Source organism: Notechis scutatus, chromosome Z (genome assembly GCF_049901735.1).
Source record: "Notechis scutatus isolate UNSWTSFEM ecotype Mainland chromosome Z, rNotScu1.2, whole genome shotgun sequence".
In the NCBI taxonomy this organism is placed as follows: domain Eukaryota; kingdom Metazoa; phylum Chordata; class Lepidosauria; order Squamata; family Elapidae; genus Notechis; species Notechis scutatus.
In genome coordinates this window covers 100,958,529-100,985,873 of record NC_142025.1, presented here as the reverse complement: position 1 = coordinate 100,985,873, position 27,345 = coordinate 100,958,529, and the positions used below count along the sequence as shown (strand labels likewise).

Sequence of the window (27,345 nt, the reverse complement as noted above, 5' to 3'; positions counted from 1 at the left end):
GCCCCAGAAAAAAATCTTGCCTTGAATCGTCTGCCTAATAATTCAAATTTAACGTAATGTAAACTTACAAAAACACAAACATTCTCCTAATAACTTTGATTTCTCGTAAATTGATAGTGAAGTGAAGTGATTAAGGCATCAGGCTAGGAACTGGGAGACCATGAATTCTAGTCCTGTCTTGAGCACAAAGTCAGCTGGCTTCCATTCACCCCAAGAAAGGAGGCAATGGCCAATTACTTCTGAAACATTTGCCAAGTAAACTGCCGGGATTTGTCCAGGCAGTCAGACATCATTGAACAGAAGAATTTAAAAAAGGAGAAATCTATATTGGTTACTTGGTTAAATTTGCCCCCTTTATTCTTGAATAGTGAGGGAGGAGTTATTTCTTAAAGAGCACAGAGGCTTTGGAGGAAGTAAGTAATGTGAGCAATGTAACCGATAAGAGTATTTGTAATTCAGGGCAGAACTGTGGGATCACTGCTGCTCTCTCAGCTTGGTTGTTTTCTTGCAGATATTTCGTTACCAAATTAGATAACACAAGCTAAGCCTTGCCCCTTAGTGTCTGCACATGAGGTTGTGATCTTAAGTACAAAAGATAATTTCATTTGCATTGCAACATCATGGTACACAGATTCTCATTTTCCCTCCTCATGCACAGTCACCCCAGATGCCCAGACCTAGATGTTTTTCCCCCCGGAGGATTTCGCAACCATTTATGATTGATTATTTAATTGGGAGGAAGAAAAACAAGTCAATTCATACGGGCAAAATTTATCTTTCCTCTTCTAATTACAAAGCTTTGTGACATGTGGTCCTCTTTAATTACAATTCTTCCCAGCCCCCATGCCCACTGATTACAAGAAACAGCTGAATTCTTACCCAAATTTTATGTGATTCACATATATCTCCACTAGGTGTCATCATAACATGTTTGAGTAATGAACATCTACTCCTCTCAGAAACCAGCAATATGGAGGCCAGCTGCATTCTGCGCATTTGAAGACAAAATGTTGTGAATCAAGAGACATCTTCAGAACAATCTCAAAGTGAGCCTCAAGCACAGGCGTAGAATGCATGTGGTTGTAATTACCACGTACCACCTCTGATGCCGATGAAATCAAATTATACTGTACAACCAGGAAGATCATATTTAAATTTAATATATTTTTTTTCTTAGCTGATCCAAGAAAATCGATACTGTAATGCTGTAGCAGCAATAGGACCTTGGCATATGTCTTGTTCCTCTCAAGAATTAAAAAGTATATTTAAGATATAAACACAGATCTTTCCCGGCCAAAGTGTCCAACACAGAGGACAGGCAGTGACAGAAGGGTGGTTTGTTACTGCTTAAAATGATAAACAGGCGAAGGCGAACTCAGGGGGGGATCATCTGCTTAGAACAGTAATATTAACATCTGCTTAGAACAATAGCACAGGATAAAAATAGAAGGCAGAAGCGATTTTCCACCTACAAAACATTTCCACTTGTTTTGAAATGAGGACCAGAAAAGTGAGGTCATAGCAAAGAGCTGCTGGAAAGCAAACAGCTGCCATGGTGGGGGGAGGCTATAAAAGAGGGGAGGGAGAGGTTCTCCCTGGTACCCATAATTGATTGCCTCTGAGATTCTTGGGGGAGGGAAGCCCCTTTTGCCCATAGCTTCTGAGCACTGGAGGCATATGAACCAGAAATATGTCCTTAAAATATATATATTCCATTTGTTCTGTTGCAGTTGGAGGACAGGACTGAAACTTTCAGTGTTGCCAGTTCACTCTTCATCTGATGGAGCTCAACAGACTTCTTATTTCGGCATTTCTTCCGGCTCTGGTTTTCTCCCATAATCCACCCCAATTGTGCCCTAATACTTTTCCCATGGAGAGGAGAAACTCCTCCAATATAAGCAGGACCAAAGGATCTATATTCCACCACAAGCCAGTCTAGGAATTGAGCCATGGCGAGCAAAAGCACAAGCAGTGGATGAGACAAACAAGCAAGAAACCATAAACTCCAAACCACCTGCAATGCTAGCAAAGCCTTTTCCTTAGGTCTCAATCTACCTGGTACAATCTAAGTCTGATTCTTCCAGGGCTAAAATTCCCGGTTCTTGTGCTGCTTTCCTCAACTTGTCTGAGATTCAGACATGTATGATGAAAAGCACACAGAACATAATGCAAAAATATCTACCACTCAAAGAGAATATTTCTTACTTCCAGAGCAATATACCTGTACTAAAAAAACATGCCTGTTTCCTCTAATGTCCTTGGCTCTTTGCAATGGACTCTGCTGTCCCTATGTCAGGTTTTAAACCTCTTTGTGCCTTTTGCTTGGATCTTGATTCATGTGAAGAAATGCAACAAAATCACATCCACGCTTGTTAGCTTCTTCTTCCCTCTTTTTGCTTCCTGATTTTTCTCAACGCATTAAAGCTTAGTGGTCAAGTTCTCTCTGCTTCATGATTATAACACAAACATAATAAAAAGGCGATGTGTGCAAATACTAAAGAGGAACAAAAGCAGATCCTTCAGGCCAGACAGCCACAAGGAGAACATTCCACAGAGATTTTACAACACGAGGTGGGATTTATGCTGGTGATTATTGTTTGTTTCTTTTTCTCCCTTCAACAAAGTTTGGTTTCCTCCCTTTGGAAGCAGGGTAGCTCCCTTCCTGGTAACAGAGAGGCTTGCTTAGGTGACTCGATAGGTGGACGTGTTCTTGGGCTCGGTGCTGGGCACACACCAGTCATCTGCCTCCTGGATGGTCTGATAGTGACGCCATGCGGACTTGTTGTACACTGGAAGCCTTTCCACAGAGTCTGTTGACAAGGCCTAGAAGGATGTAACATAGATTAGGATGCACCTGTGATAAAATCACATGCAGTGACCCACCTGGTATCATTGGCAGGTTGTCTGTTTTTATTTTTATGTAAAGCAAATGACCTCCGGAATGAGAGGCCGAATGAGCAAGAGATAAACTTCAGACTGTTGGCCTGAGTTATTCCGATACCCACTCCACTGAATAATATGGAGATGATCTGGACATTCCTAACCTTTGTGGGGAAACCCAGAAAAGTTATACTGCATAATCTGTATTTACTGATATACGCTAAAGAAACATTTTGCTAATTTTGCACACACTGCACTGGGAATAGGACCAGCAAATGAGCAGGACACCAACTCACTTTCAAATAGATGACAGCATCTGTTCCAAATCCCTCCATGGAGAATAGCTGAAGATCACCTTGGAAATACTTGGCATAGAGTCTAGAGATTGGCAGCCCATAGCCAAAACCGGCCTTGTTTGTGCAAGGAAAGAAAAATGGTTTACTTGTACATAACACCTCATCGTTAAGCATGTCCATCTATCAGTACCTCAGGAATAGTGCTTCTGAACCTCAGCAGCTTTAAGAGATGCAGACTTCAACACCCAGGGAATGCTGGGATTTGAAGTCCACGGCTCTTAAAGTTGCTTAAAGTTCTGCTTTGAAGAATTAGTTCTATACAGTCTCTTCTTATGAGCTCTGTTATGCATCCCTAACTTCACTGCCACAAAGCACACAAGGAACCAAGATAAATGTCACAATTGGGGATTCACTACCCCAAACACACCCTCTTACAGAAATATAAAGAAATGAGGGTGACAGGGGACCCCAAATTTAATTTGAGCAATAGTTCTGGGGAAGGGGATGCTTAATCCTTCTCTGCCGTTTTCCTGTTTAAATTGTTCCTCAACCGTTGTTTTAGTCTTGTCAAGGAGAAAGATAAAAATTATTAATCTACTTCTATTCTTGGTGTAGGTTCTGAACAATTCATGAAAAAAAAAAACAGCTAATGAACTCCCCCTCCCCCGGGGGGTGGGCTGTTCTAACCAGCATTTTATCCATTAATAAAATATATTGAGAAATGGTTTTAACTGTTAAATAAGTAAAACGTTGCATTTTAATTATAGTCTTATTTTCCTGGGGGGTTTCCTTCCCATATTGTCAGCATTTAATTTATCAATAAATATTTTTTTTCCTCACAGTTCTATTGCTTTAACATCAGAACATTTAAAGTGATCCCCACTTGGATGATCTTTCGTATCTTACCCCATTTCTGCAGTGATCACTCTTAATACCGGTGAAGTGCAGATTTCTAGTTGTCACTTCTTATCCGAATAAGCACGGCAGAGGACACTTTTTAAGGCAATGTTTGTATTTTTTTAAAAAATCAAGCCGTTCGAAGCCACCTGCCTCGACCTTCCCCTCTCAAAAGATTTAAAAGGCTGGTTGTAACTTTAATTGGCTTCATATTCATAACTTTGGCCCATCGTGTAACACATACCAGGGGTGTCCCCCCGGTGCCAAGCTCGGGTTTGGGTGCCGTGGAATATAAGTAGCTGAAGAGTCGATCAATCTTGCGAAGAGGAACCCCACCACCTCGGTCACTCATCTGCTCCATGGCAGAAAGATAGAAAAAACATAGAGGGACAGAAATTCTATAAGAAGGGAATGGAGGTAGGAAAGCATTTCATTTGAGGGGCTTTTCTTTAAAGAAACCAATTAGTTAGCAGTACCTAAATGGTCATAACCAGTCTTGAAAAATGAAGGCACCCCTCCCCCAACACACACACACATACAAATGTCAAACTACTGGAAATTGCTGCCAAGAAAACCTCACTGATATGTCACTGAAGTCTACAGATGTTGGGCTTGACTCTAGTCAGACTTCAGGTTTATATTTAAAGAGGTAACTAACAAGTCCAATTAAAGATAAGCTACCAAAAGAAAAAAAAGAGAACCAGAACTGAAAAAAGAGAGAACCTTTCACCAGCAAGCAAACAGACTATCTGGACCCAGCCTTCTATTTTACAATGAAGCATTCTGCATCCCTATTTAAATTATAATAATTATTTCCACAAGTTTACATTTCCATATCTAATTTATGCAAATTTGTGCAAATTGATTTTCTCCTTTTTTTTTTTTTTTTTTTGACAGTACTGAAATAAGTAAAAATATCTTGCTGTCGTGAACAGTCTGACATAGAGCAGCAGTTTAGGATCGGTCTGACCCAGATCCAAAACTTGTTATCGAATTGTTTATGTTGATACCGTTTATTATTCAAACTTCCAATCACAGAAGCCCACAATATTCCTTCCTTCCCATATACATACCATCCAGTTCTAGGGTTTTTTTTAAAATTACTTTTATATTCCGGCTTTTCTCTAGGATGGCTTTTTCCAACCATAAAGTCCTCCAAACAGGTGGACTCCCAGCATTCACTACTTAGGAATGGTTTTGCTGCTTGGGAAATTCTGAGGAAGAATCTGACACATTCAGAGGGATGTCTGGGTTGGAGGGAAAGCAACATTTATAATTTTTTTCTCCTCTGCTCTATTTTACCCTCGCAATCATACTGTAAGGTAAGTTATATTAAGAAACCGAAATTGGGTCAAGGTCACCCAGGATTTGTGGATGGGTAAAGATCTCTATCTGGACTTACATAATTTTAGTTGATTCCTTCTAACCACTGCATCGAGGTCACCTTGCTTCTTCTGGTGTAAATGTGAACTGTCTTTCCTGCCACAAGTCATTATGGATGCATACAAAAACTCAGCTCAGGAACATATAATTTCAACCTTGGTCAGTTTCTACTTAGAGCAGAGGTGTCAAACTCGATTTCATTGAGGGCCGCATCAGGACTGTGTTTGAGCTCGAGAGGCCCCCCGGGGTATGTAGCCATGGGTGGGTGTGACCACCTCAACATCACTTGTGTCAGGGGTGCCTGTGGTGGCTCGAGTGATCTACCAGCAAAAACAGGCTCCCAATCTCAGTTTTCAGCTGGGACGGCCTCCTGAAAATCTCTGCCAGAGAAAATGGAGCTGGGGGGCGCACCATGAGCCGGTCCTTTTCTGTTTCCAGGGTGCCCCTGAGGGCTAGATCCGGCCAACAGGCCTTGAGTTTGACAGCCCTGAATTAGAGGCTATCTTGCTATTTAATATGACCATGATTGAAACATGAGTCAATAATTATATTTCTGTTCCTATTCGTTTTCTCAGTTTGGAGAGAAATGGATGTGAATGGTGGAGAAGCCTTCTTCTCCTAGAAACTTGGTCTTTGAATATGAAACCAGAAATCGTTAAGAAAACTTTGAAACAGAGGGATATCCTTTTACTGCCTAGCACAGTGGTCGCCAACTGGTGGGCCAGGGACCACTGGTGGTCCGCGAGAAAATTTTGGTAGTCTGCAGAGAAATGTCACCCCAAAGCACCTTCCAAAGCAATTAATCCAGGCTGCACGGGAACACAAGGCTGCACTGCCCACATGGCCCGTGGGAACACAAGGCTTGCGTCTCTTGCACTGTGAACAACACGAGATAGTGAGGGGAGGGGGGAAAGGCCAGAGAGGCGGACTTGTCCCACTCACCCCACGCGCCTCGCCTGGTCACCAGGCTGCTTCTTTCCACTTCTGCTTTTGGCTGCATGCAAGGAAAGCAGCAAAAGTCTTTCTTTCTCTCCCTCAAACTCCACCAGAAATGAGTCTTTGGGACCCTGCAGGGTATCCTGCTCCAAGAGGCTGCGGCATTCTGGCGGAGTTTGGGGGAGAGAAAGAAAGACTTCTGCTGCTTCTGCTGCTTTCCTTGCATGAAGCCAAAAGTCTCTCCTTCTCTTTCTCTCCCCCTGAGAACGGAGTTGGAGACGGTATCCTGCAATCCCAAATAAAGAATGATCGATTGGTAGGAAAACAGGGTGGGAAATTTTCCTGCAGACTTTTTTTTGGATTTTCCCAGGGTCTCTGCTGCTTCTGCTTTTTCTGCAGAGACCCTGGGAAAATTCCCCCAAAAAGTCTGTAGGAAAATCTCCCACCCAGTTTTCCTACTGATTGATCGTTCTTTATTTGGGATTGCAGGATACCGTCTCTCTCTCTCTCTCTCTCTCCCCCTGAGAATGGAGCTGAAAAGTAGGTTAGGAATGTGGCTGCCTTGGAGGGGGTGTGGGTGTGTGAGGGACCTTTGTGCATGTGTGTTTGTGTTTGTGTGTGTGTGTGTGTGTGAGAGAGAGAGGGGGGGGGGTTAGATCAGATTGGATTTCTCTCTCTCTCTCTCTCTCTCCCTCCCCCACCCTCTCTCTCTCTCTCACCAACATCAGCAAGCCACCATCACTCAAAAGTCATATTAGTGGTCCGCGGGATTTAAAATTATGAGTTTGGTGGTCCCTGAGGTTGGTGACTCCTGGCCTAGCAAACCGCAAGTAGCTGCAGCGTCTGCCTAGCATCTTCACTATTGTATATTCTTCTTCACTTGCCCGGATGGAGAGATCCTCCTCGCCCAAAGCCACCATCACTTGGATGGGTGGCAATGTCAGGCTGGACTCATGGCTTTCTACAGTGGCTCTCATGGCATTCTGGAAGACAAAAGGAGAAAATGTGTAAGAATGGTCTAAATGAATATCCCAGTTCCAGTAACGCTTTCTATATACTTATTCTTTGAAATTATGAATTAGAAGCTGGAAGGGAAATCACTTGGATGAAGCCTGCAATACAGGCTGGAAATATGGCAAGCAGCTCAGAAAACCTTTTAGCCTCTGCTTAAATACCTCCAGTAAATTCTAATCTCTTCTACAATAGTCTCTGGTCTGATACAGGCACTGAGACTGTGCTCTAGTTATAGCTTAATGCTATGTATGAAGCTATCCTCTGCTTCATCGTCAAATAAATCTTGCTACCAGGAATCCTCTCTTAATGCGTAATCAATATCTATCTCTTGCAATTTCTCATTTTACTTCACTGGTTGTCTGTTGTTGTTGTTACAATTGTTCAACAGAATTGAATATAAATACAATAGAATTATGAATACAATAGAATTGCATTCTAGAGCTTTTGGTACATCCAATCCTCAGTAAGCTGATTTCATGGTAATCTTTCATTTACTATTTCTTTCTTAACATTTTTATTTGTTTTTCTGCAAAATAGACAGTCACCCTGATTGTGCTGGATACTACATTTTGCTTTCCTAGGGATCATTGCTTCAAACATTAGAAGGAAGCTGATGGATGAAGCAGAATGTTGGCTTGGTTAATTAGGTCTTTGGCTTAATTAACTAATTAACTATCCCATCTCAATATTCTATGGGCAATGGATGGAAACTTCCACAGGATTACTAGCCTGAAGCATCTGACAGAAGTTGCAAATGCCCAAATATAAAATATAACTTACAGAGGCTAACAAATGGTTATTTTCTATGTCTGCAGAAAACCTCTTGCTTAAGTATTATATTCTTCTATAAATTACTATATTATAGCCAGCTTTTCTGGTTTGGTCAGCACAAATACCATTTTATATGCACTATACATTGAGTTTTGTGGATATACACATACACCATCATATGTGACAATAAAAAAAAAACGTTCATAGCCTGGAGTTACATTAGAGAGGGTGTGATTAATCCATACAACTGGAACTCAGTAAGACTAGCTCTATGATCTTCCTGGAGTACCTGAATTCCTGAGTCACTCCCCATTGGGTAATCTCAATGTAAAGACTGAAATTCTCCAAGGTGCTAGGACGATCCAATGTTGCATCTGAGATATAATGACACTAATTGGAGCAATATTTACACCACCTCCATAATTTTTGAAGTCAAGTTATAGACCTGATTTCTGGCTTGAATAACAACATCAAAACATTCTGTGGAAATAGACTCTGATAATTACCTTGAACAGTTCAAAGAGCATGTGGTACAAGTGAGATGGAACGTAGACCATGTGGATGGGTTGGGTGGGTTGATTCGCTAGAAGCAGAACAAAGTTAATTAAGATGTTGTTTTATATCTGTTTCTGTTCCTTTTTTGCCATTCCAGAACACGCAAAACACCCATGCTCCTTGCTGCAATAATATATGTTAGGAATGTAGGTCACCTAACAGTTATTTGGGTCGGAAATATATAGACCAGGATAGACATTTTAATACTGTATCTTTAAGAAAGTGCTAAAACTGTAATTGGGTGTGGTTCCGCAAATGGCCATAAGATGGTAGCCAGAAACCTGGGTTGTTTAGTCTCAGTGAGTGTGTGAGTGTCTGTTTCCTTCTGTTGGAAAGAGTTGCCGTTCCTGTATTGACTGTTATTCTTGGATTTGATGTAAGTCTGTTACTGAACTGTTTTTGATACTGGACTTTGATATTTGGATTATCCCTGGACTGGAAACTGACTGATTTAACTGTGAATGACTTGGACTGCTTATCTTGGACTGTGCTTAAACGTTTATTGGAAGTAAAAACTTACATTTACTGTACAGTGTATCTGTGTGCTGTGTGTGTATCATTCTTCACCCTCTCACCACATCTCCCTGTATGCGGTCATTCTCCTAACGGGGAATTACCTCAACAATATAGAAGATAATTTTTCAATAACAGGGTTCTTCCACACAAAGTTGAAGTTCATAATGAAATCAATATGACTAGAGGCACTGGTCATGACTGGTCCCATTACAAGTAATCCTCAACTTATGACCACAATTACGCCCGGAACTTACATTGTGAAGTGCAATAGTTGTTAAGTGAATTTTGCCCCATTTTACAATTTTTCTTGCCACAGTTGTTAAATGAATCATTACAGTGGTTTAGTTAGTTAAGCGAATTGACATGGGAACTGATGTAACAGATTCTATTGTTATTTATGAAGATAATCAATCAGCAATACAGATGGCTTCAAATATTGCTGTTAAGACAAGAACGAAACACACAGATTTAAGATATTTAAACGTGAGACAATGTGTGCAAAGTAAGATGATTAAGCTAGAATACTGTATGTCAGAAAACAAAATAGCAGATCATTTTACAAAGGCCCAAGGCTCTATAAAGCATAAGGCTTGCTGTGAGGATTATGGACTTAGAATGTAAGGTTGTATATATTGTCCTACCCAAAGGGGAGAATGTTAGGAATGTTGCTATATTCTATAAAAAATCCTTACATCTAAAAAACATCCAAGTTACCCAGGAGCTTGCCCTTCCTGAAACCATCATCTGTGAACTATCCTCAAATATCACAATTCGATTCTTACTATGTTACAGAGCACCTGATTATGACATCGAACATGTAAACAAGCTAAATACATTACTAACATGGGCTGCATCCTGCCCATACCCTTTTATCTTTCTTGGTGATTTCAATCTACCTCATATTGACTGGACCCTAAATGATTGTACAACTGAAATCATACACACAACCTTCTACAATGCTATTACAAATCTGGGACTGGAACAACTAGTAATCAACAACACTAGACTAAAGGTCATAAGTGTGAAAGATGGTCATGTCACTTTTTTTCAGTGTCATTGTAAGTTTGAATGGTCATTAAAAAACTGTTGTAAATCGAGGACTACCTGTACTCCACAGTATCTTCATGCTAAAGTAAAGATGCCTCAGCCATATAACTAAGTGCAGAAAATCTCACAAGATGGGGAGCTTTCTCCAACTTCACTGGTCTTCTGTCTCCCCAGGCTTTGGAACTTCCCTTTTTGTTGGATTGTAAATTCTCAAATTTCTTTTGATCAAATCAATTATCAGCTTTACTTAACTTTCTGAAAAGTTTTAGCTGATTTATTTTAATCATCTTTCCAAAGTCATTTAGCCTCAGATACTATACGCAACACTGCCATTTGACTTCCTGATACCATTAGGCTATTTCAGAACTTTCCTTGGATGATTTCAACATAAAGTTGACACATTTTGCCACCAAGTCAGGAATATTTATTTATCACATTTACCAAGTCCCCAGACACTGAGGCTATCATATTCAAGGTGCAAAAATCTGGACAACTACTAGATGACAACAAAACAATACCAAAAAATCTAATGCTTGATTGGGTAGCGATTGTCTGGATTTTTGCAACTCGGATATAGTAAATTTACTCCATTTGACCTCTGTTCAGGATCATTTTCCAAGCAAAACTATACCTACGGAAGCCCAGTTCAAAAACACTCTTCAGATCAGGCAGTTGGTGTAAAACAGAAAAAAAAAATAATATATACACCTCTGCTGGTTTAGACCAGTGGACCATTCAGGCCAATGTATTTGTATGTAGGTATATGCGTGTGTCCGTGTTTGTATTTTTCTTTCTGTTGAAGTACCAATTGGAGGTTATTGGGATTTTTATCTATACAAAGGTCAATGACTTATCTACTCCAACAGCCTGCTCTTGAAGCTATCCAACAATACATTCAGAAAGCCAGCAAGTAGATAAGTCATGAAGACAATAGCGAATCCTGATCCCGTGCTGTTGCTCCAGGCAAAGATACCTAAAACTATGATACCTCTGATGATGAAGGCTTCGTGTATCTATTTAACAATCACTGAAGCTATTGATAAATTTCACTTTCAGAAGCTGAACTAAGTTGTAGACTTAGAGTAAGATGGATTACATGACTTTCGTATCATTTCTCTATAAAAAGAAGAAAGAGGTAGTGACTGATTGGAGAACAAAGTGGTAAGAATAAGCACCAAGCAAGGATCAAAATTAGGAGGCAAAGAGTAATGATGCACAGTCCTCAACTAATTTTCTGTCTTTCACTAATTCATATGCATGGATTTTGGAAGATATGCTGGAATTTTACTACTACCCATGTGAAATTTGTTGATTAAAACCAGAAATAATTAACTGTGCTTTCTCAACCAGATATCTCCAGACAATAATTCCCAGCATTTTTAGGCACTCAAAGAACTAGCTTAAAGTAACATAAGAAGATGCCTGCTGATTTAAGTCAGGGAGACATTCAGCCCAGCATTGTGTGTCAGACCATGAGCTGCAGCCAGGAAGTTCACAAGCAGACAGAAGACAGAAGTCTCTTACACTGCTGCTCCTATTTAAGATATGCTGCCTTGGATGAGATTCCAACACATTTGGAAGGTACAGATTACCTGCAATAATCCAACCTCATTTTATGTTCTCCTGTATCTCCCCTTATTGCAGTTTTGGATATCAATGAATTGCCCACACTGTTTTGCTGTTAAAAGGGCAGCCATTATTATTGATTTTAAAAAGCAAGGCAAAAAAAGAAAGAAGCCCAAAGGAAGGGAAAATGGGATTCTAGCAAAGCTTTAGTTGCCAACTCACAACAATAACTCTAGGGTAGCTCCTTATCAAAGGATCATCAGCTACTTACTATGCCACTTCTGAGGTCCTGTTCCACTGGCTAAAGAGAAGAGGAAAAAATGGAGGAGGCTAGCAGTCCCTCTAAAACCCGCTGTGTAAATTATAAGAGGCCACTGAGCAGCCAGTTTGGACAATAAGTCCTTCCCTGTCCCACTTGGCTTATTTGCTCTTCTTCTTATATTGCCCACTTTTACCTTGGCTCTGCAAACTCACCATTCACCTCCTGGATCTCCAGATCAGGAGATGCCAAGTAGTACTTGTCACATAACAGTTTGGCCATGTCATAAGCATCTGCAGCAAGAAAGAAACACAAAACTTTGGTTATTACGGAAACACAGCTTCTCTTCTTTGTTGAATTCCACAACCTGTCAGCTTTGTCATAAATTGGCAAAAATCAGCAAGAGCATCTAATTGATGAGTGGACTAAAAATTCTGTATTGCTTTCATGCAAATTACTGTAATTTGGACTAAATTAAGATAAATTTCAGCAAAAGCCAGGGAAGGAATATATTGCTTCCCCCAAATTTTCAGAGCTCTGCATTTTCTCCTCCTTTTTAACCCACATTTCCTTTTGAATTCTATTTTAGAACTACCTAATTCAACTAAGGCTATGAAAGAATAACCTAAATAGGACAGAAGACTATTAGAAAATCTTCTCCCGTTTCTTTTGTGTAGTCCTCTTTTAACATTCCCAACAAAAATATTTTGGCCTTGAGTTCTAGTTGGATATTTGTAATTTCTTTTATCCAAATTCTAATTTTTTTTCCCCAGTATTTTTTACTTTTTGGGCAAAGCCACCAAGTATGGAAGAAGGTACCTCTTGTTTGCTTACATTTCCAAAAATGAAATATTTAATTCTCCATATAATTACAGCAGCAAGAATTGCGTTGGCACAATGCTGGAAGGGTGACCAAATGCCAACAAATAATTTGATTATTCAGAAAGTTCTTGACTGCACCGAAATGGACCTACTTACACAAAAACTTAGGGATAAGGAAGACTCAAGATATAGTACAGCTTGGGAAAAATGGTACATGTGGATCAAGGATAAAAAACCAGGGAATTAAAAGATAAGAATTTGAAAAATGAAGTGGTTAGATTAAGAGCATTTACCAAAAATAGGAAATGAATATTAGTAAAATTGTTTTCAATAAAAGATCACACCGTCTTAGTTGATTAGAAACATATACGTTTTTATGTTTATTTGTTATGTATTTGTATATTGATTTCATTTGTAACAAAATGTTGTATTGTATGTATTGTACATATTTTTCTTTTTAATCTTTAATAAAGTTTATTTTTAATTTTAAAAAAAGTAAATCTTCTCCCTTTTGTGCTAACCCCGTGCAATAACAAGAAATCCAGCTTCATCAGCTGTCCTTCCACAAATATGAACCATATTATATTCTTCATATTTGTGTGATATAAATGCTTGCAATCGTTTTTGAACAGGGATTTGCACTTCCAAAAACAGCAAGGAAAAAGATAAAGTAGTTTAAAAAAGCCTAAACTGGTATTTAAATTGTACTTTAAAAACTACAGTTGAGCAGTAACTATTAGAAAGTTCTGGTGGCTGCATGGAAGACTTTGTAAAAACCATGTATGCCTTGGGTATAGGGTACAGGGAACTGTAAGTTCCTCCAAGTTTCCACTGTAAGGTAAGCCCTAAGAAATTGCATCACAAATCTGTTTCAACTTCTGTTTCCAACACTGACTAATCTGATATTAAAATAATCTACTGTAGTAAACCTTTGTACCTGAAGGGCTCATTTTCTTAAATATTGCCTGAGTTACCTATTATATTAAACTATGTCTTGTTTAATCATGATTTATTGAATAAACTACAATTAGGTGCTTAGCACAACCTACTAACTTAAAACCAAAGTACTCATATTACGACCTACAAAAGATAACAAACCCAGCCACTGCTTCTTCTGTGAATTTAGACAATTGCCTTTTCGAGACTTCTAAACCACACATCTTATGTTTATCCAAGGTAGGGAACTCCTGCTTATAATCATCAGGTACCCTTTTTGTGGGTCCCTATTTTTGGAGTAAAGGCAAGTAAGGAGCAAAACAGATTTCTTAAGGATTCCAGAGGGGGAAAGAGATGTTGCAGCAGGAATCACAGAAGAACACTCACCTCTAACTACATCTGATACATTGCAGTGGGGATCAATGCTGCCAATGTGCTTGGGATGGGCTGGATTGGTGCTACCATCAAAAATCAAGGCTGTGAAAAAAAAGAAGATGCAGATGAAGGGAGGCGGGGCACTATATGACAAAAGTAGGCCAGGTGGAGCATCAGATGGGGCTGACTACCAAGATACGGCTCTAATTTAAGAATTTGTCCCTTAATACTAAAACCAAGAGGAAGGGGGAAGAAAAAAGGAAGAAAAACAGATCTGAGGAGGTTAAGACAACTCACTGTGTTGGTTGAGCAGCATACGGATAGAAATACGGCTAAGATAGAAACGATCGAGGAAGTACTGGATGTTTTGGTTGGAAACCGGGTCATCACCATAAGCTTCCCTATATTCAATTACACCCTGTGCCATCGTAGGGACCACATCATTGTGACGGTTGCGAATTGTGACCAGAGCATTGGTGAACCTAGAGTGAGACAGCAGCATTCCACAGACACCTAATTTTCCATCTGTTTAAGTCCAAAAGATACACTTTGACTTCAGAATTATTATAGAAATAAACCGAGGCTGGTTCAGGCATGATCAATGTATTCCAAACAGTCTGAGATTTTCCAGGAATCTTGCACCTTCACTCCTCAAATTCCTAACCAATGAAGATCATTTGGACTACAATTTGTGATTTTTATTAATAAGACACTTGGAACATGCCAGACTGGAAATGTTTCTCTCAGCTCAACCTAATTTCTTTCAGCATTGAAACTAAGAGTTCTAATGATGCATTTGTGTACATCTTATGAGGTCTCTAAATTCAAACTCACTGTCCCAATATCCTTTGGTCCTCTGGATCCTTGTCGAGGAACACCATGATATCCAGTAAACTCTGCACATACCTGGTGGAAGGAAGAAGGGAGGAGGAGGGAGGAAGAGGAGGGAGGGAGGGAGAAAGAGAGAGAGTCTTAGCAATAGCAATAGCACTTAGACTTATATACCACTTCACAGTGCTTTATAGCCCTCTCTAAGCGGTTTACAGAGTCAGCATCTTGTCACCAACAATCTGGGTCCTCATTTTACCAACCTCGGAAGGATGGAAGGCTGAATCAATCTTTAGCCTGGTGAGATTCGAACTGCCAAATTGCAGGCAGGAGGCCAGCAGTCAGCAGAAGTAGCCTGCAGTACTGCATTTTAACCACTGCACCACGAGCAATAATGCACCACCACCATTATTTATTATTTATATACAAGAATGTTTTTTATTCTGATTCTGTTAGGGCGTAATCAGTAAGAGATAAGCAGTGCATCATTTAAAACAAAACTATTACATTGATTCACTTGTCCAAAGATAGTTTAGTAAAATACATGAGCACAAGGCCCTATGACCTTTGTATCCGAGGTGGTATTCAGCAGGTTCTGACCAGTTCTGGAGAACTGGTAGCAGAAATTTTGAGTAGTTTGGAGAACCGGCAAATACCACCTCTGACTGATCCCAGCCCCATTTATTCTCTGCCTCCTGAGTCCCAGCTGATTGGCTGGATCTTCTTTTGTTGCCCTGCATGGGAGAACGGAGCTGGAAAACAGGTTAGTGGGGTGGGGAAGGAATGGGATTTTGCATTATCCTTCCCCCAGGAATGGGAAGGGAATGGGGATTTTAAAGTATCCTCCCCCTGCCATGCTTACCAAGCTATGCCCACCAAACCATGCCATGCCCACTAAGCTACACCCACAGAACCTGTAGTAAAAAAATTTGAAACCCACCACTGCCTTTGTGTCTTTGCCAAAGTAAGACTTTTAGCATATTTCTACTTCTAAATATGGACGGTCATTGACTTACAATTATTCATTTAGTGACCATTTGAAATTACAATGGCACTGAAAAAAGTGGCTTATGACCAATCTTGGTCACATATTGCAGAGACAATCAGAGACAATATCAGTTGCTACAGAACATGAGTAGGAGGAAAGTAGAGCTATCCTGCATCCTGTTTTAGGATTCCCAGAGGCATCTGGTTTGTTCCTGTAATAATGAAATGCTAGGTTAGATAAGCATGATGTTCTCAAATGAGATTCTTATCAGCAGATTTAGGAAATCCAACAGTGAGGGGTAAACAAACAAACAAACAAAAACCCACAACCAGCAATTGTTTTGTCACCTTGGTGGCTGTTATCTGCATGCTGACTTCTTATTAGAAATACCCACACATACATTGAAAGAAAACTAGGAAAGGTAGAAAATAAAATGGAACATCCTAGAAGAGGAGACCAGCTGGTGGAACCTGAAAAGGAGTATACAATAGATCTGCATTTTGTTACAAATCCTTTTTAATCATGAGAAGATATTGCAGATATAAGCTATGCACGGTACATTCCAATTCGTTCCTCACAGTTGAAACTCTGCAGATAGAACATCAATATATTAGGGATATGCTAGATGGAATTTTAATGGCAAAATGCTTCAGTATTATATTATTTTCCTCTTGCAGTGGATTAGTCCATTATGCAAGCCCTATTTCTCCAACTGTGTAGATTCAATTTATTCACAATCTGTTCCTGGTTGAGGAGATTTCTTCCTTTTTGAAATCATCAGCATAAGCCAAGATAAAGGTTCATTTGTTATTTTTAAATTTCAAATATAGGCAGGGATCAGCCTTGCCTTCCTTAAATCCTTTTGAAAGCAACATTAGATTTGGTTTTTCATTCTGCATCCTGGAAGCCTGTTTTTGTCTGCAGTTTGCAAACAATCCTCTTCTTTTCAGCTTGAATAAACACTGGACTTTTCTCTGTAAATTTCTTCTTTGAGTTCCATATAGGAAAGCATGTATTAGTTGCCATGTCTGTAGCTGCTTCTATGCTTGAGAGAATTCTGACAGAAATATGTTGCACATGAAGGCTAAAGGTTTCTTTAAAGTCTTCTCAGTATTTCTGGGAATCCCTTGGACTGTATTTGTAATATTGGATTTTACTATGTGCCCTATGTTTGATCCTAAAAATCTATTTGTGTTTCTTGTATTAGATAGTTTCATGGTTGCTCAGTTCAGATCTATTGCTTTAGTCTCATATTAAAATAAATCATTTTTATTGCTGTACTTTAACCTTCTAGTGGATAAAGGTAAAGGTACACATATGTGCTAATTGTTTCTGGCTCTAGGGGATGGTGCTCATCTCCATTACAAAGCCGAAGAGCCAGCACTATCCAAAGATGCCAGTCATGTGGCCAGCATGACTTAATGCCGAAGGCACACGGATTGCTGTTACCTTCCCGCCGAAGTGATGCCTATTTTTCTACTTGCATTTTTACATGCTTTCGAACTGCGAGGTTGGCAGAAGCTGGTCCAAGTAATGGGAGCTCACTCCATTATGCAGTGCTAGGGATTCGAACCTATTATTATTAGAACAAATTATAGTGGATAGATATGTGTTACATATCTAACTGTGATATCTTGTTCAACTCTACAATTCAGTTAGCTAGCACTGAAGATGTTACCTAGTTGGGTAATGAAACATCTGCAAGAAAACAAACAAGTTAAGAGAATACAAAGGACTCCACAGTTCAATCACGACCTACAAATATTCTCTTCTATTGATATAGTTTGGTTATTTTCTTTTATCTTCGGAAAGATAAGCATACACTTCGATCCAAAAATCCTAAGGTGATTTATTTATTTTGCTAAACTACAGTTTATATTATTTTCATTCTGAAATGGATTAACCCGTTATGCAAGCATCATTTCTCTTACTGAGCAGAATCAGTTTATTCACAATCTGTTCCTGGTTGAAGAGATTTCTTCCTTTTTAAAATCATTATAAGCCATGATAAAGGTTATTTGTTTTTGTTTTTTTACATTTCAAGGGACCAGTGTTGCCTTCCTTATATACTTTTTCTTTCCTGATTTATAAGGAATGCCTTTTGTGACTTTAACGTAGCTCATTTTGAAGGTAATTAACTGCTGAAATCTTCTCATCAGGGCTATTGGCTAACATAGCTCTACATATGTGTAATGGGGAATTCCTTCCTTCCTTCTCATTTTGTTATAATATAAAGAGCACAGATCTCTCATGAATAATCTAATTTTTCCTTAAATAATAAGACATCTGTACATATAAAAATTCTATTCCATTATCAGAATATAAAACCTGTGGTTTTCTTCCAAATTTTTTTTTTTAGGTAAGCCATACATTGTATGACTTTCTGACTATTTCATCCTAATTCCTTATCAAAAATAAACAGCAAAGGCACAATACTTTAGTCAAGAAAGAATATAAAAAGCCCATTTCCTCTATTTGACTTTAACGGGAAGGGTGGATTTTCTCACCCACTCTTGTGCTGCTAATTGTGTCGCATTTCCATGCTTTCAGCACAGTTTGTACTCTATGGTTCCTGACGACACTTATATAAATGCACAGAACAGTCCTGATTGGTATATTTGCATTTTGGAAATTTCGAATTTTACAAAGACTGCCTATAAAAAAGTTTTAGCTACATTTCTGTTTTCTTTTTACATGTTATGCTTTTATCCCTTTGTCTTACTACTTGTTATTATTTTTATAAATTCTGCAGAATGTTGTTTACATGAGAAGTGGAATAGCATGACTGATTCACAAGTATGTAATTAAATTCAAATAATGTAGCTGGTCCTCAATATGTCTTTAATGACTATTCTTGTGCCATATTAAAAATGTGTATTGTGATTCATCCTTTGAAGGAAGATACATTAGCATGTTATGGTTTTGATGCAAGAATTACCTATACAGTACTGGGAAACACCTGGGTGCTCAAGACTACAAGACCAATAATGATGAGCCACCATGCCTTTGGAGGATGGCTACTATGAGGAAGTCTTGCCATAGAATTGCAGTCTGCAAAAGATTAGCAACCAAAGCTTTCCCACAGGAAAATAAAAATCAGCTCAAAGTTGGGATCAAGGGTAACTCGGGTGAAATAAGAATTAACTTGAATTAACTAACTCTCAGTTCCTTATGTGCCTTCTCTCTGGCACCTGCTTGTTTCCCTGACAACCGCAATGGGATGGAAAAGAACAAGGAAAGTCAGAGAGAAACAAACAAGCTCTCACATGTTACTTTCCCAAAGTAGGCCAAAGGTCATGCTGGCTTCTTAAAGGGCCACATTCTATTTCTTTTGCCTCCTCAATGCTAATGTAAAACTGCAGTAAGAGAGATTCATTCAAAACAACAGTTCCTCTTAGCGAGGAAAAAATGAAGAGCGAGAGATGATGCGTAGAGAAAGAGAAAGAAAAGGCCTTTAAGGCCTCCAACATCCTCTTCCCACTATTTATTTATAATCTTTTTCTAGAGCAGGAGCGTCAAACTCAAGGCACTTAGATCTGGCGCACGGGGCCACCCTGGGATCAGCCCGTAGTGCAAGCCTCCTGAAACCCTCTGCGGCCCTCTCGAGCTCCGTTTTGGCTTGCAGAGCGCTCAGGCCACCACCAATATGAGTGACATTGAGCTGCCATGCCCACCGTGGCCTGAGATTAAACACAACCCTAATGCGGCCCTCAATGAAATCAAGTTTGACACCTAGAGATGCATCAGAGGTGCACCTATTGTTTCGTGTCAGGAGATGGTATCTTTTTTTTAGCATTGATCATCAGCCATTGTTAACTGCATATTGTCTGGATGGGGCTGAAATTGGTAGAAGATGCTGGACAACCACAGCTAGAGCAATGGACACAAACATGGTGCCCCTAAGAAACTGAAATTTCCAGCTATTCTTGTTTATTATTGTTTTCCAAGACGACCAGAGGATTTATGTAGGATCTATGAAACGATGGCTCACTGATATATGAGATCTTTATGATCTTTGTTAATCTCAGCCAACAAATTTCCTTTAGCAATTCTGCTGAAGAAAAGTACTAACTCTATGTATCTAAACAAAAAAACTCTGCAGCTTGAAGTTTATGAACAATATAGATTTGGGGAGAGAGAATTGGAGACTCCTCTGAAATTTTTCAAACATGTTGTGATCATTTTCACAAATGGGTTGTCCCAGGGAGGTTTGCTATTTCACAAAATGGCTATCATGGCCACTGTAACTAATCTCAAAATGGTGAGGTTGCTCACTGTTAGATTTTCCTTACAAACCCAACTTATTTTCTTTGGGGAGAGGGAACTGATAGATGAACTATTGAACAAAGCTCTGGACTGCAACTATACATAGTTTTCAGATAGCCATAAGACCCAGACAAATTCCAGTAAATTTAGTCAATGCTTGGTGTTTTCCTCTGAATAACGCCGGTTTTCAATTTAATCTTTTTTTCAAAATTAAAACTACCTAAAAATAAAAACAGGAGAACAGGTAACTTGTATTCCACTAAGTAAAATCTGTCCACCCGCATCATTTTACCTGTCCCTGCCTTACAGAGTTACAGGAATTTCTGACTGTGTATGATGCAGAGGCCACTTGCAATTCCTTGTAAGTTGAAGGAACAAGGTGGGGCAACTATTGTGAGGAGAAAGGCTGAAGATGGGAAGTCACTTCTTTATGTATTCTTTTTCTTTACTATAGTTTTAGTTTTCTTTCTTTTCTACAGTATTTCTAATTCACTTTTTTTCTGAATCTTCTATTCTTTCTTTTTATTCTACTTTTTTTAGTTTACATTAGTTTTCACTATTGTAATTACAGTAATATATAATAAAACTACTATTAAAAAAAAGAATCAGAAAAAAGGGTAGGAACCCACCAACTCTGCACCAGCTGAACAGAGGGAGTACTCAGTACACGGTCAGGAAGAAGGTTGATTTCTTTCATAATATTGGCCAGTCGGACAGGGAGCTCTTGGCGAAGGAATATGAAGGAGGTCTTCTCACAGGCATTGCTGGATCCTAAGCAAAAGAGAAACAAAAAGACACACCGAGCCACTAACGATTCTGCATTATTCAGCAAATGTAACCCTTATTGAGATTTCCAAATGATTATACACTACTGTAATTTCCCATATGAAGCGTGTAATATGACGATAATGATTCAAATGATAGCTTTCTGACATTTAGCATAATAACTGTAATAACTGGGTTATTACGATGGATCCAAATAACTACAATTTGTTGCAACTTCTGAACATGTTTGGAGAACGAAATATCTTTTCACATTATCTTCATGCATCTGATATTTATGATCAAACTATGAGAAGACATGACTGTAGAGAATAACTTTAACAGCAGGAGAACAAGATAGTTTTAAAAGATAAGGGGCCTACACTGAGTTTTAAATATTATTTTTATTTATTAGATTATAACTTAATTTTTCTCTAAGAATTCAAGGCTTATACGAGGATTTCCCTTTATTTTATCTTCATTGTAATGATATGAGCAGCTTGAGTTGATTAATTTGTCCAAGATCATAGAGTCAGATTTTGCAGCAGAGAATGGATTCTGTTGCTCAACACATCAATCATTATAGCACATTAGTTCTTACACTGGCTTTCAAGAATGGAAGTTTTAAATCTAAAGCACTTCCCTTTTATGGCTGTTACAAAGCCCATATATTTTCCATGCTTCACCAACAGCTTCATTACTGAGAATTTTAATATCTGACTTAAGTCATCTCCAAGGATAGAATTTCCATGAGATGTTTTCTCAATGTTATTCCTTTCTCCACCCCTATAGTCATAATTTGACAGTTAATACTAATGGAAAAGGGCCACATTTAGGCTATATAATTTCACAGTTAAAATTCAAAATTTCCAAGTGTGTAAGAGAAGAGAGCACACGTTTTCACTTTTGTAGTATGCAGCCAATATAAGAGAAGTACATTTTATCTTCATTTTTAAATAACTATTCCATTTGGAATAATAATCATGGTTTGCTTTCAATGTAATATTTTAATTATGAAAGAGCTTTTATACAATTTTAAACAATATGTAGACAGTTTTCCTTTCTGTCCTTTATTTGCTCAAACAAATGTGTGAAATCAGATAACAGTCTATTCAGGTCTGAGATTTCTTATGTTTAAGCCTTCTAATTCAAACACTGGAAAAACAACATGGATGGTTAATCTCCAATTTCAATGCAAGCAAACTTTTTGTAAGGGAATAGAATAGCTTCCTGCTAGCTGGCATCTTTCCAAAAAGTTATTCTATTTCTCTCAAATTGCCTTAAGATGATGAAGCTCATAGTCCAGCATTTCTGGAGGAGACAATTCAAAAAGAAAATTTATCTGAGCAGGGATAAGGAGGCATATAGATTCAAGAACTAATCACTTGCAAATTTGAGTCCTGTAAGGACTCAAACATGAAAACAAGATTAATTTACAAGCCAAACAAACCTAACCAATTTATTTTACAAAGGATTTAAGCTTTTAAAAAAAATAAAAAGCAGGGGGAAATAATCCAGTTTAATCCCACAGAAAGTAAAAAAAACACCACAATATTATTTTCAAGAAGGCCTGAATTGTAGGAAGTGTTATGCCTTCTTTGTATAAACCAGGCTTTGACAACTTACTATTCTCCTTAATTATTGCATCAGAGCTCCTACCAGGCAGCAAAGCCACATTGGCTAAAGAAAAGACAAGATGTAGATCCAATCTTTCTAAAAGTTTGGGCAAGGCTGGTCTGTACGAACAACAAGGCACAGTTTTCTTTGTTTTCTTGAATATTCAAATTTTATTAATCAAAAATACAAAAGAAAATAATAGGAAAATAAAGGAGGGAAAAGAGAAGGGAAAAGTGTAAGGCAAAGGGGAAAAAAAAGAAAGAAAAGTGTTGACTTCTCTCTCCTTTTTGTGCAGTAGAATAAGATAATAACATCAAAAGTCAACTTTTTACTTTTATATAATATAAACTAGCCATTTTATAACAACAAACCTATCTAATCTGCAAAAATCAAAAATCAAAGTTTCATTTTTTTTCTATCTCAAGCACAAAATCTAGAAGTCTACTACTAGACTCAGTTTCTACTTCTAAGTAGAAACTGAGTTAATTGTGTTCTTTATTGACTGTTTCCTAATATGATTTGATTGCTTATTGTACCCTATGGCTATCATTAAGTGTTGTACCTTATGACTCTTGATGAATGTATCTTTTCTTTTATGTATACTGAGAGTATCTGCACCAAGACAAATTCCTTGTGTGTCCAATCACACTTGGCCAATAAAGAATTCTATTCTATTATTTAATCAGAGCAGTCGATTTGGCCATCTCTGCTAACTCCATCAACTTTTGCAGCCATTCATCCATTGTAGGAATATCTCCAAATCTAGCAACTCATCTTGTTTCAAAGAGACTATTCACTGAGCCAGCACAGAAATGCACACATATATATCAGCAGAGAATGACAACTAGACACAGGAAGACGTGATCAGCAACAGAACACGAGTTGAGAGGTTTACAATTGCACAGGCAAATGAAACAAATGTGAGGCAACTGCTAAGTTCTCCCTACTAAGTTTCTATCTGACCCCTCTAATAAAGTCCAGAGAGATCCAATCCCTTTAAAAGATACATACGACATGCAACTGATAACTAGAAAAAAAATGATAAGATAGGTAATGGAATATTGGGTGAAAGTTCACCCACTACATGTCCTTGCATAATTTCACCGATCAGATTCCATAAGTTCTTATTTAGCAACACTGCACTTAAGAATTTCAAACGCATTCACCACAGTTCAGATAAAGCAGTGCAGGAAAATCAAAGAGAATATAGCATGGGGGTGGAGTATTAGAGGAGGGCTTTAATCTCTCTGACACTGAGATCCTCCAATCAGCACTTGTTGTCCTTCAGATGCTTCAAAGGGCACTGCAAAACTCCCTCCGCCCAACTTGGCAGCTGAGACAGGATTTTATTGAGCAGAATTTTCCTTTGCTTCTCCCCTAAGTTAAATCTTCTATGCTCTCATTCCTTCAGGTTAAAACCCCTGCTTTTTGCCACTTAAAAATTGGAGGATCTTAATTGAAGTAAATTAAATTATGATATGAACAATTGCAGTATTTTGGTAATAGTTAACTGAGGAATTTAAGACTTTCTGAATAGAGACAGCATATATGGACAGCACATTTGGAAAATGTTGAGAAATATTCTTAGCAAGAGTCACACTAGCTAGAAATATTAAAATCTTAATTTCACACATCTATTAAAAATTCACACATCTATTAAAAATATTAAAAGCTTAATTTCACACATCTAGAGTTCTCAGACAGTGTAATGGTTATGGTGCAAATATTACAATCCACCCTCAGGCATGGAAGTCACTAGGTGACTTTAAGCCATCGTTATTTCTCAGCTCAACCTACCTTCCAGGTTTGTTGTGGGGAAAAATAGAAGGAAAAAAATGGTATAAAATATGAATGGGAGGAGATAGGGATATATACCGTAACTAATTCCCAGTTGCTCTGATCAACCAGTTAAGAATGGGGGTTACCGAGAGCTGTAATTTAACAACATCTGGAGAACCACACATTCCCTTTCCTGATGTATGCTTTTATTTCAAACTCTAGTGAATTCCAATAGAATTAAGCATTTATAGTAATAGAAGCAAAACCATTGGGTCTATAATCAACTATTCAGGAGTGTGCAGTTTAAGGCAACAACAATTCCTTAAACCACATACACTTGCTATATAGAAATCCATTCCTCAAGATTATGCAATGGTACCTGCTAATTTAATTCAAACACTGCAAATAGTCTTCTACAAATCTCAGAACCATACCTATGGACTCCAAGGTTGAAGAGTCTGTAGTTTTCTGGAGGCTGTTAATTTATGACTCTCCCTAACCATTTCCTGTACTGGAAGCTAACAGACCTCCCAGATTCTCTTTTTTTTTCTATGTCATCTATTTTTTTCATCATTTTAACTGGAGATACCCAGAAGCAAACTTGGGGCCCTCTGTTTGCAACTTTTGTATGTAAACCAACTACCCATTCGGCATTTTTTTCCCAGTGGATAAGGAAAGAAACTGAGTGGAAAAGATATGTCATAGATAGATATGCCATGTCTGGGAAGTCAAATTGAGAAATCATTTGATATATTCACCCAAAGAAAGAGATGAATTAAGGTCATCATACTATACAGCTAGTAATCTGAACACACAGCAGAAGCAGCATATTGATCCAGAAATGATTTATACAGGGGAAGTTGTCACTCTACATAGCTTATGAGTATTTAAGCTTCACACCAAACTCCGCGCATATGAACAAACTTATTTCATTTCATTATTGTTTGCTATCTCTTATTTCTATTGCTGTTCCTCTAAAGAACCACACAATCTATAGAAAAATTTCACTCATGCAATACTGCATTGCATTTCATAGAACAGGCTCTACACTGTTAAATGTAATGCAACAACACAAACACATTTTTATGTTCATACATATTTGGCAGTCATACTACTCTATTCAGTGGGACTATCAGTGGGAAAATATTAACAGTATGATATAAGTACACAATTTTTAAAGTCACAGATATCTTTTCAGCTCAATCTTGATGAATAATACTTTGATCTTGATCAAAAAATTGGAGTTGGATGTTCAATCCACATGAACTAATAAAAGAGGCCACTGGTTCCTCCTTTTGGTGAAAATTTGATAAGTAAATGGTTAATTAATTTCCTGCTCAATTGTTCCATTTTAACTTCAGGTACAGTAAGCAACCACCAGCAATAATAAAAACACAACACAGCTACATCCTTGCACTAGCTTCTTTATAACATCAGTGAACTTCAAGGGATTTGGCACGAAAATGAACGAAGATGTACAGGATTGCAAGGAAAAGAGACTTTGAAAGTCACCTTAACTCTAAAACTCCCCAGAAGTCACTAACCTGTAAAATAAAAAGCAGGTGACCTAATACAAGGAGCAAAAATCCTTCCAGATGGAAGGAAGCTGTTTCAAAAGGCAGACATCCAATCACCCCTCAAAGCAAAAAGATGTGCCGGGAATTTGGGAGCAGGTGTTCAATTAGGATTTCTGGTCTTGATGGTAAAGAGAAGCCCCCCCCCCCCAATTTGGCCCCTTTCAAAGACCCTGGATACCGTCGCAGCCCAGCACGAAACAGGCTACTGGTGTGCATGAGAGAGACAGAGAGAGAGAGAAGGGATGGTGTGTATGTAGGGGGGGTTGCACTCCACCTCCCAACTTCGCTGTGCAACGGCGGGTCCCCAGGGTACTCTGGTTGGAAAGAATGGGACTTGCAGTCCAGCCCATTCGAAGGTGACAGGTCCAAGAAACAGGCTGCCTCCTCCCCCTCTCCCTCTCCGGCTCGCACGCACCGAAGTCGAGGAATTGCTTCATGGAGAGCGGCGATGGAGAGAATTTGCTGAAGTGCTCGATATACTTGGGCGCCCCGGCCAGCGCCGACTGGCCCTTCATCAGGCATCGCAGAAGACGCATCGTGGCACCACCGGGCCCTGACAGGCCACTTTCGGGGAGAAGGCTAGCGGCGGTGACCCCTTTTCCCGGCTACCCGAAAGCCAACAGGCACCTCTGCTCTGGCCGGATCCCTCCGACAACCAGCCCACCGACTGCTGAAAGAGGGGGTAGACCTAGACCCCGGGACGATCCGCCCCTCCGATAGCTGTCGGCCAATCAGCTGTAAAGACCTCGCATTCCGACAGCTGCAGTCCAATCGCTGCAGAAAAACAAGACATTTTCAGCCAATGGGGAGAGAACATCACCACGTGGCAAGGGGCGACGAGGGGAGGGGTGCAAGTGTCTCTGGGCTTTAGGGATGCGCCGTTTAACTTCTCCGTGCCCGCAGCTTGGCGATATTATAACTATAAATAGCTTCTCACCCTTGGTTTGTACGGAACGCTTCAAACACCACCGGCGTTTGTTTGAAATATACTCTATAAATCCAATTCTTAGTTTAAGATGTTACAAAACTCTTCCTATTATGGAGTACACAGAGATGTAGCATTTTAAGAAGTAGTAGAGTCCTCTTTTTAATAGGACTTTGGCTCATATTTATGATGGTTGCAGTGTCCCAGAGCCATGTGATCAACTTTTGTGACCTTCTGAAAAGTCAGTGGGGAAACCAGATTCACTTTACAACTTAACAACTGCTGTGATTCACTTAAAAACTATGACAAAGTTCATAAACGGGGGCAAAAGTCACTTGTTTACCAACACC

At 38.9% G+C, this 27,345-nt stretch overlaps 1 protein-coding gene across 2 annotated transcripts; it reads right to left on the bottom strand.

Moving 5' to 3' along the window:
- Nucleotides 1–755: 755 nt before the first annotated feature.
- Nucleotides 756–26,783, bottom strand: PDK2 (pyruvate dehydrogenase kinase 2). 2 transcript variants are annotated; one of them, XM_026669688.2, is made up of 12 exons: nucleotides 26,486–26,780; nucleotides 20,965–21,106; nucleotides 15,088–15,159; nucleotides 14,551–14,735; nucleotides 14,266–14,355; nucleotides 12,336–12,413; nucleotides 12,133–12,162; nucleotides 8,684–8,760; nucleotides 7,277–7,375; nucleotides 4,318–4,425; nucleotides 3,177–3,290; nucleotides 756–2,823 (listed from the first exon to the last, which is right to left on the bottom strand). In XM_026669688.2, the coding sequence occupies exons 1-12, from the start codon at nucleotides 26,604–26,606 to the stop codon at nucleotides 2,683–2,685; spliced, it is 1,257 nt and encodes a 418-aa protein (XP_026525473.1). In that variant the 5' UTR covers nucleotides 26,607–26,780; the 3' UTR covers nucleotides 756–2,682. The 2 variants fall into 2 exon arrangements, with proteins under 2 accessions (XP_026525473.1, XP_026525474.1); XM_026669689.2 differs by lacking the exon at nucleotides 12,133–12,162 and having other exon boundaries at nucleotides 26,486–26,783.
- Nucleotides 26,784–27,345: the final 562 nt, after the last annotated feature.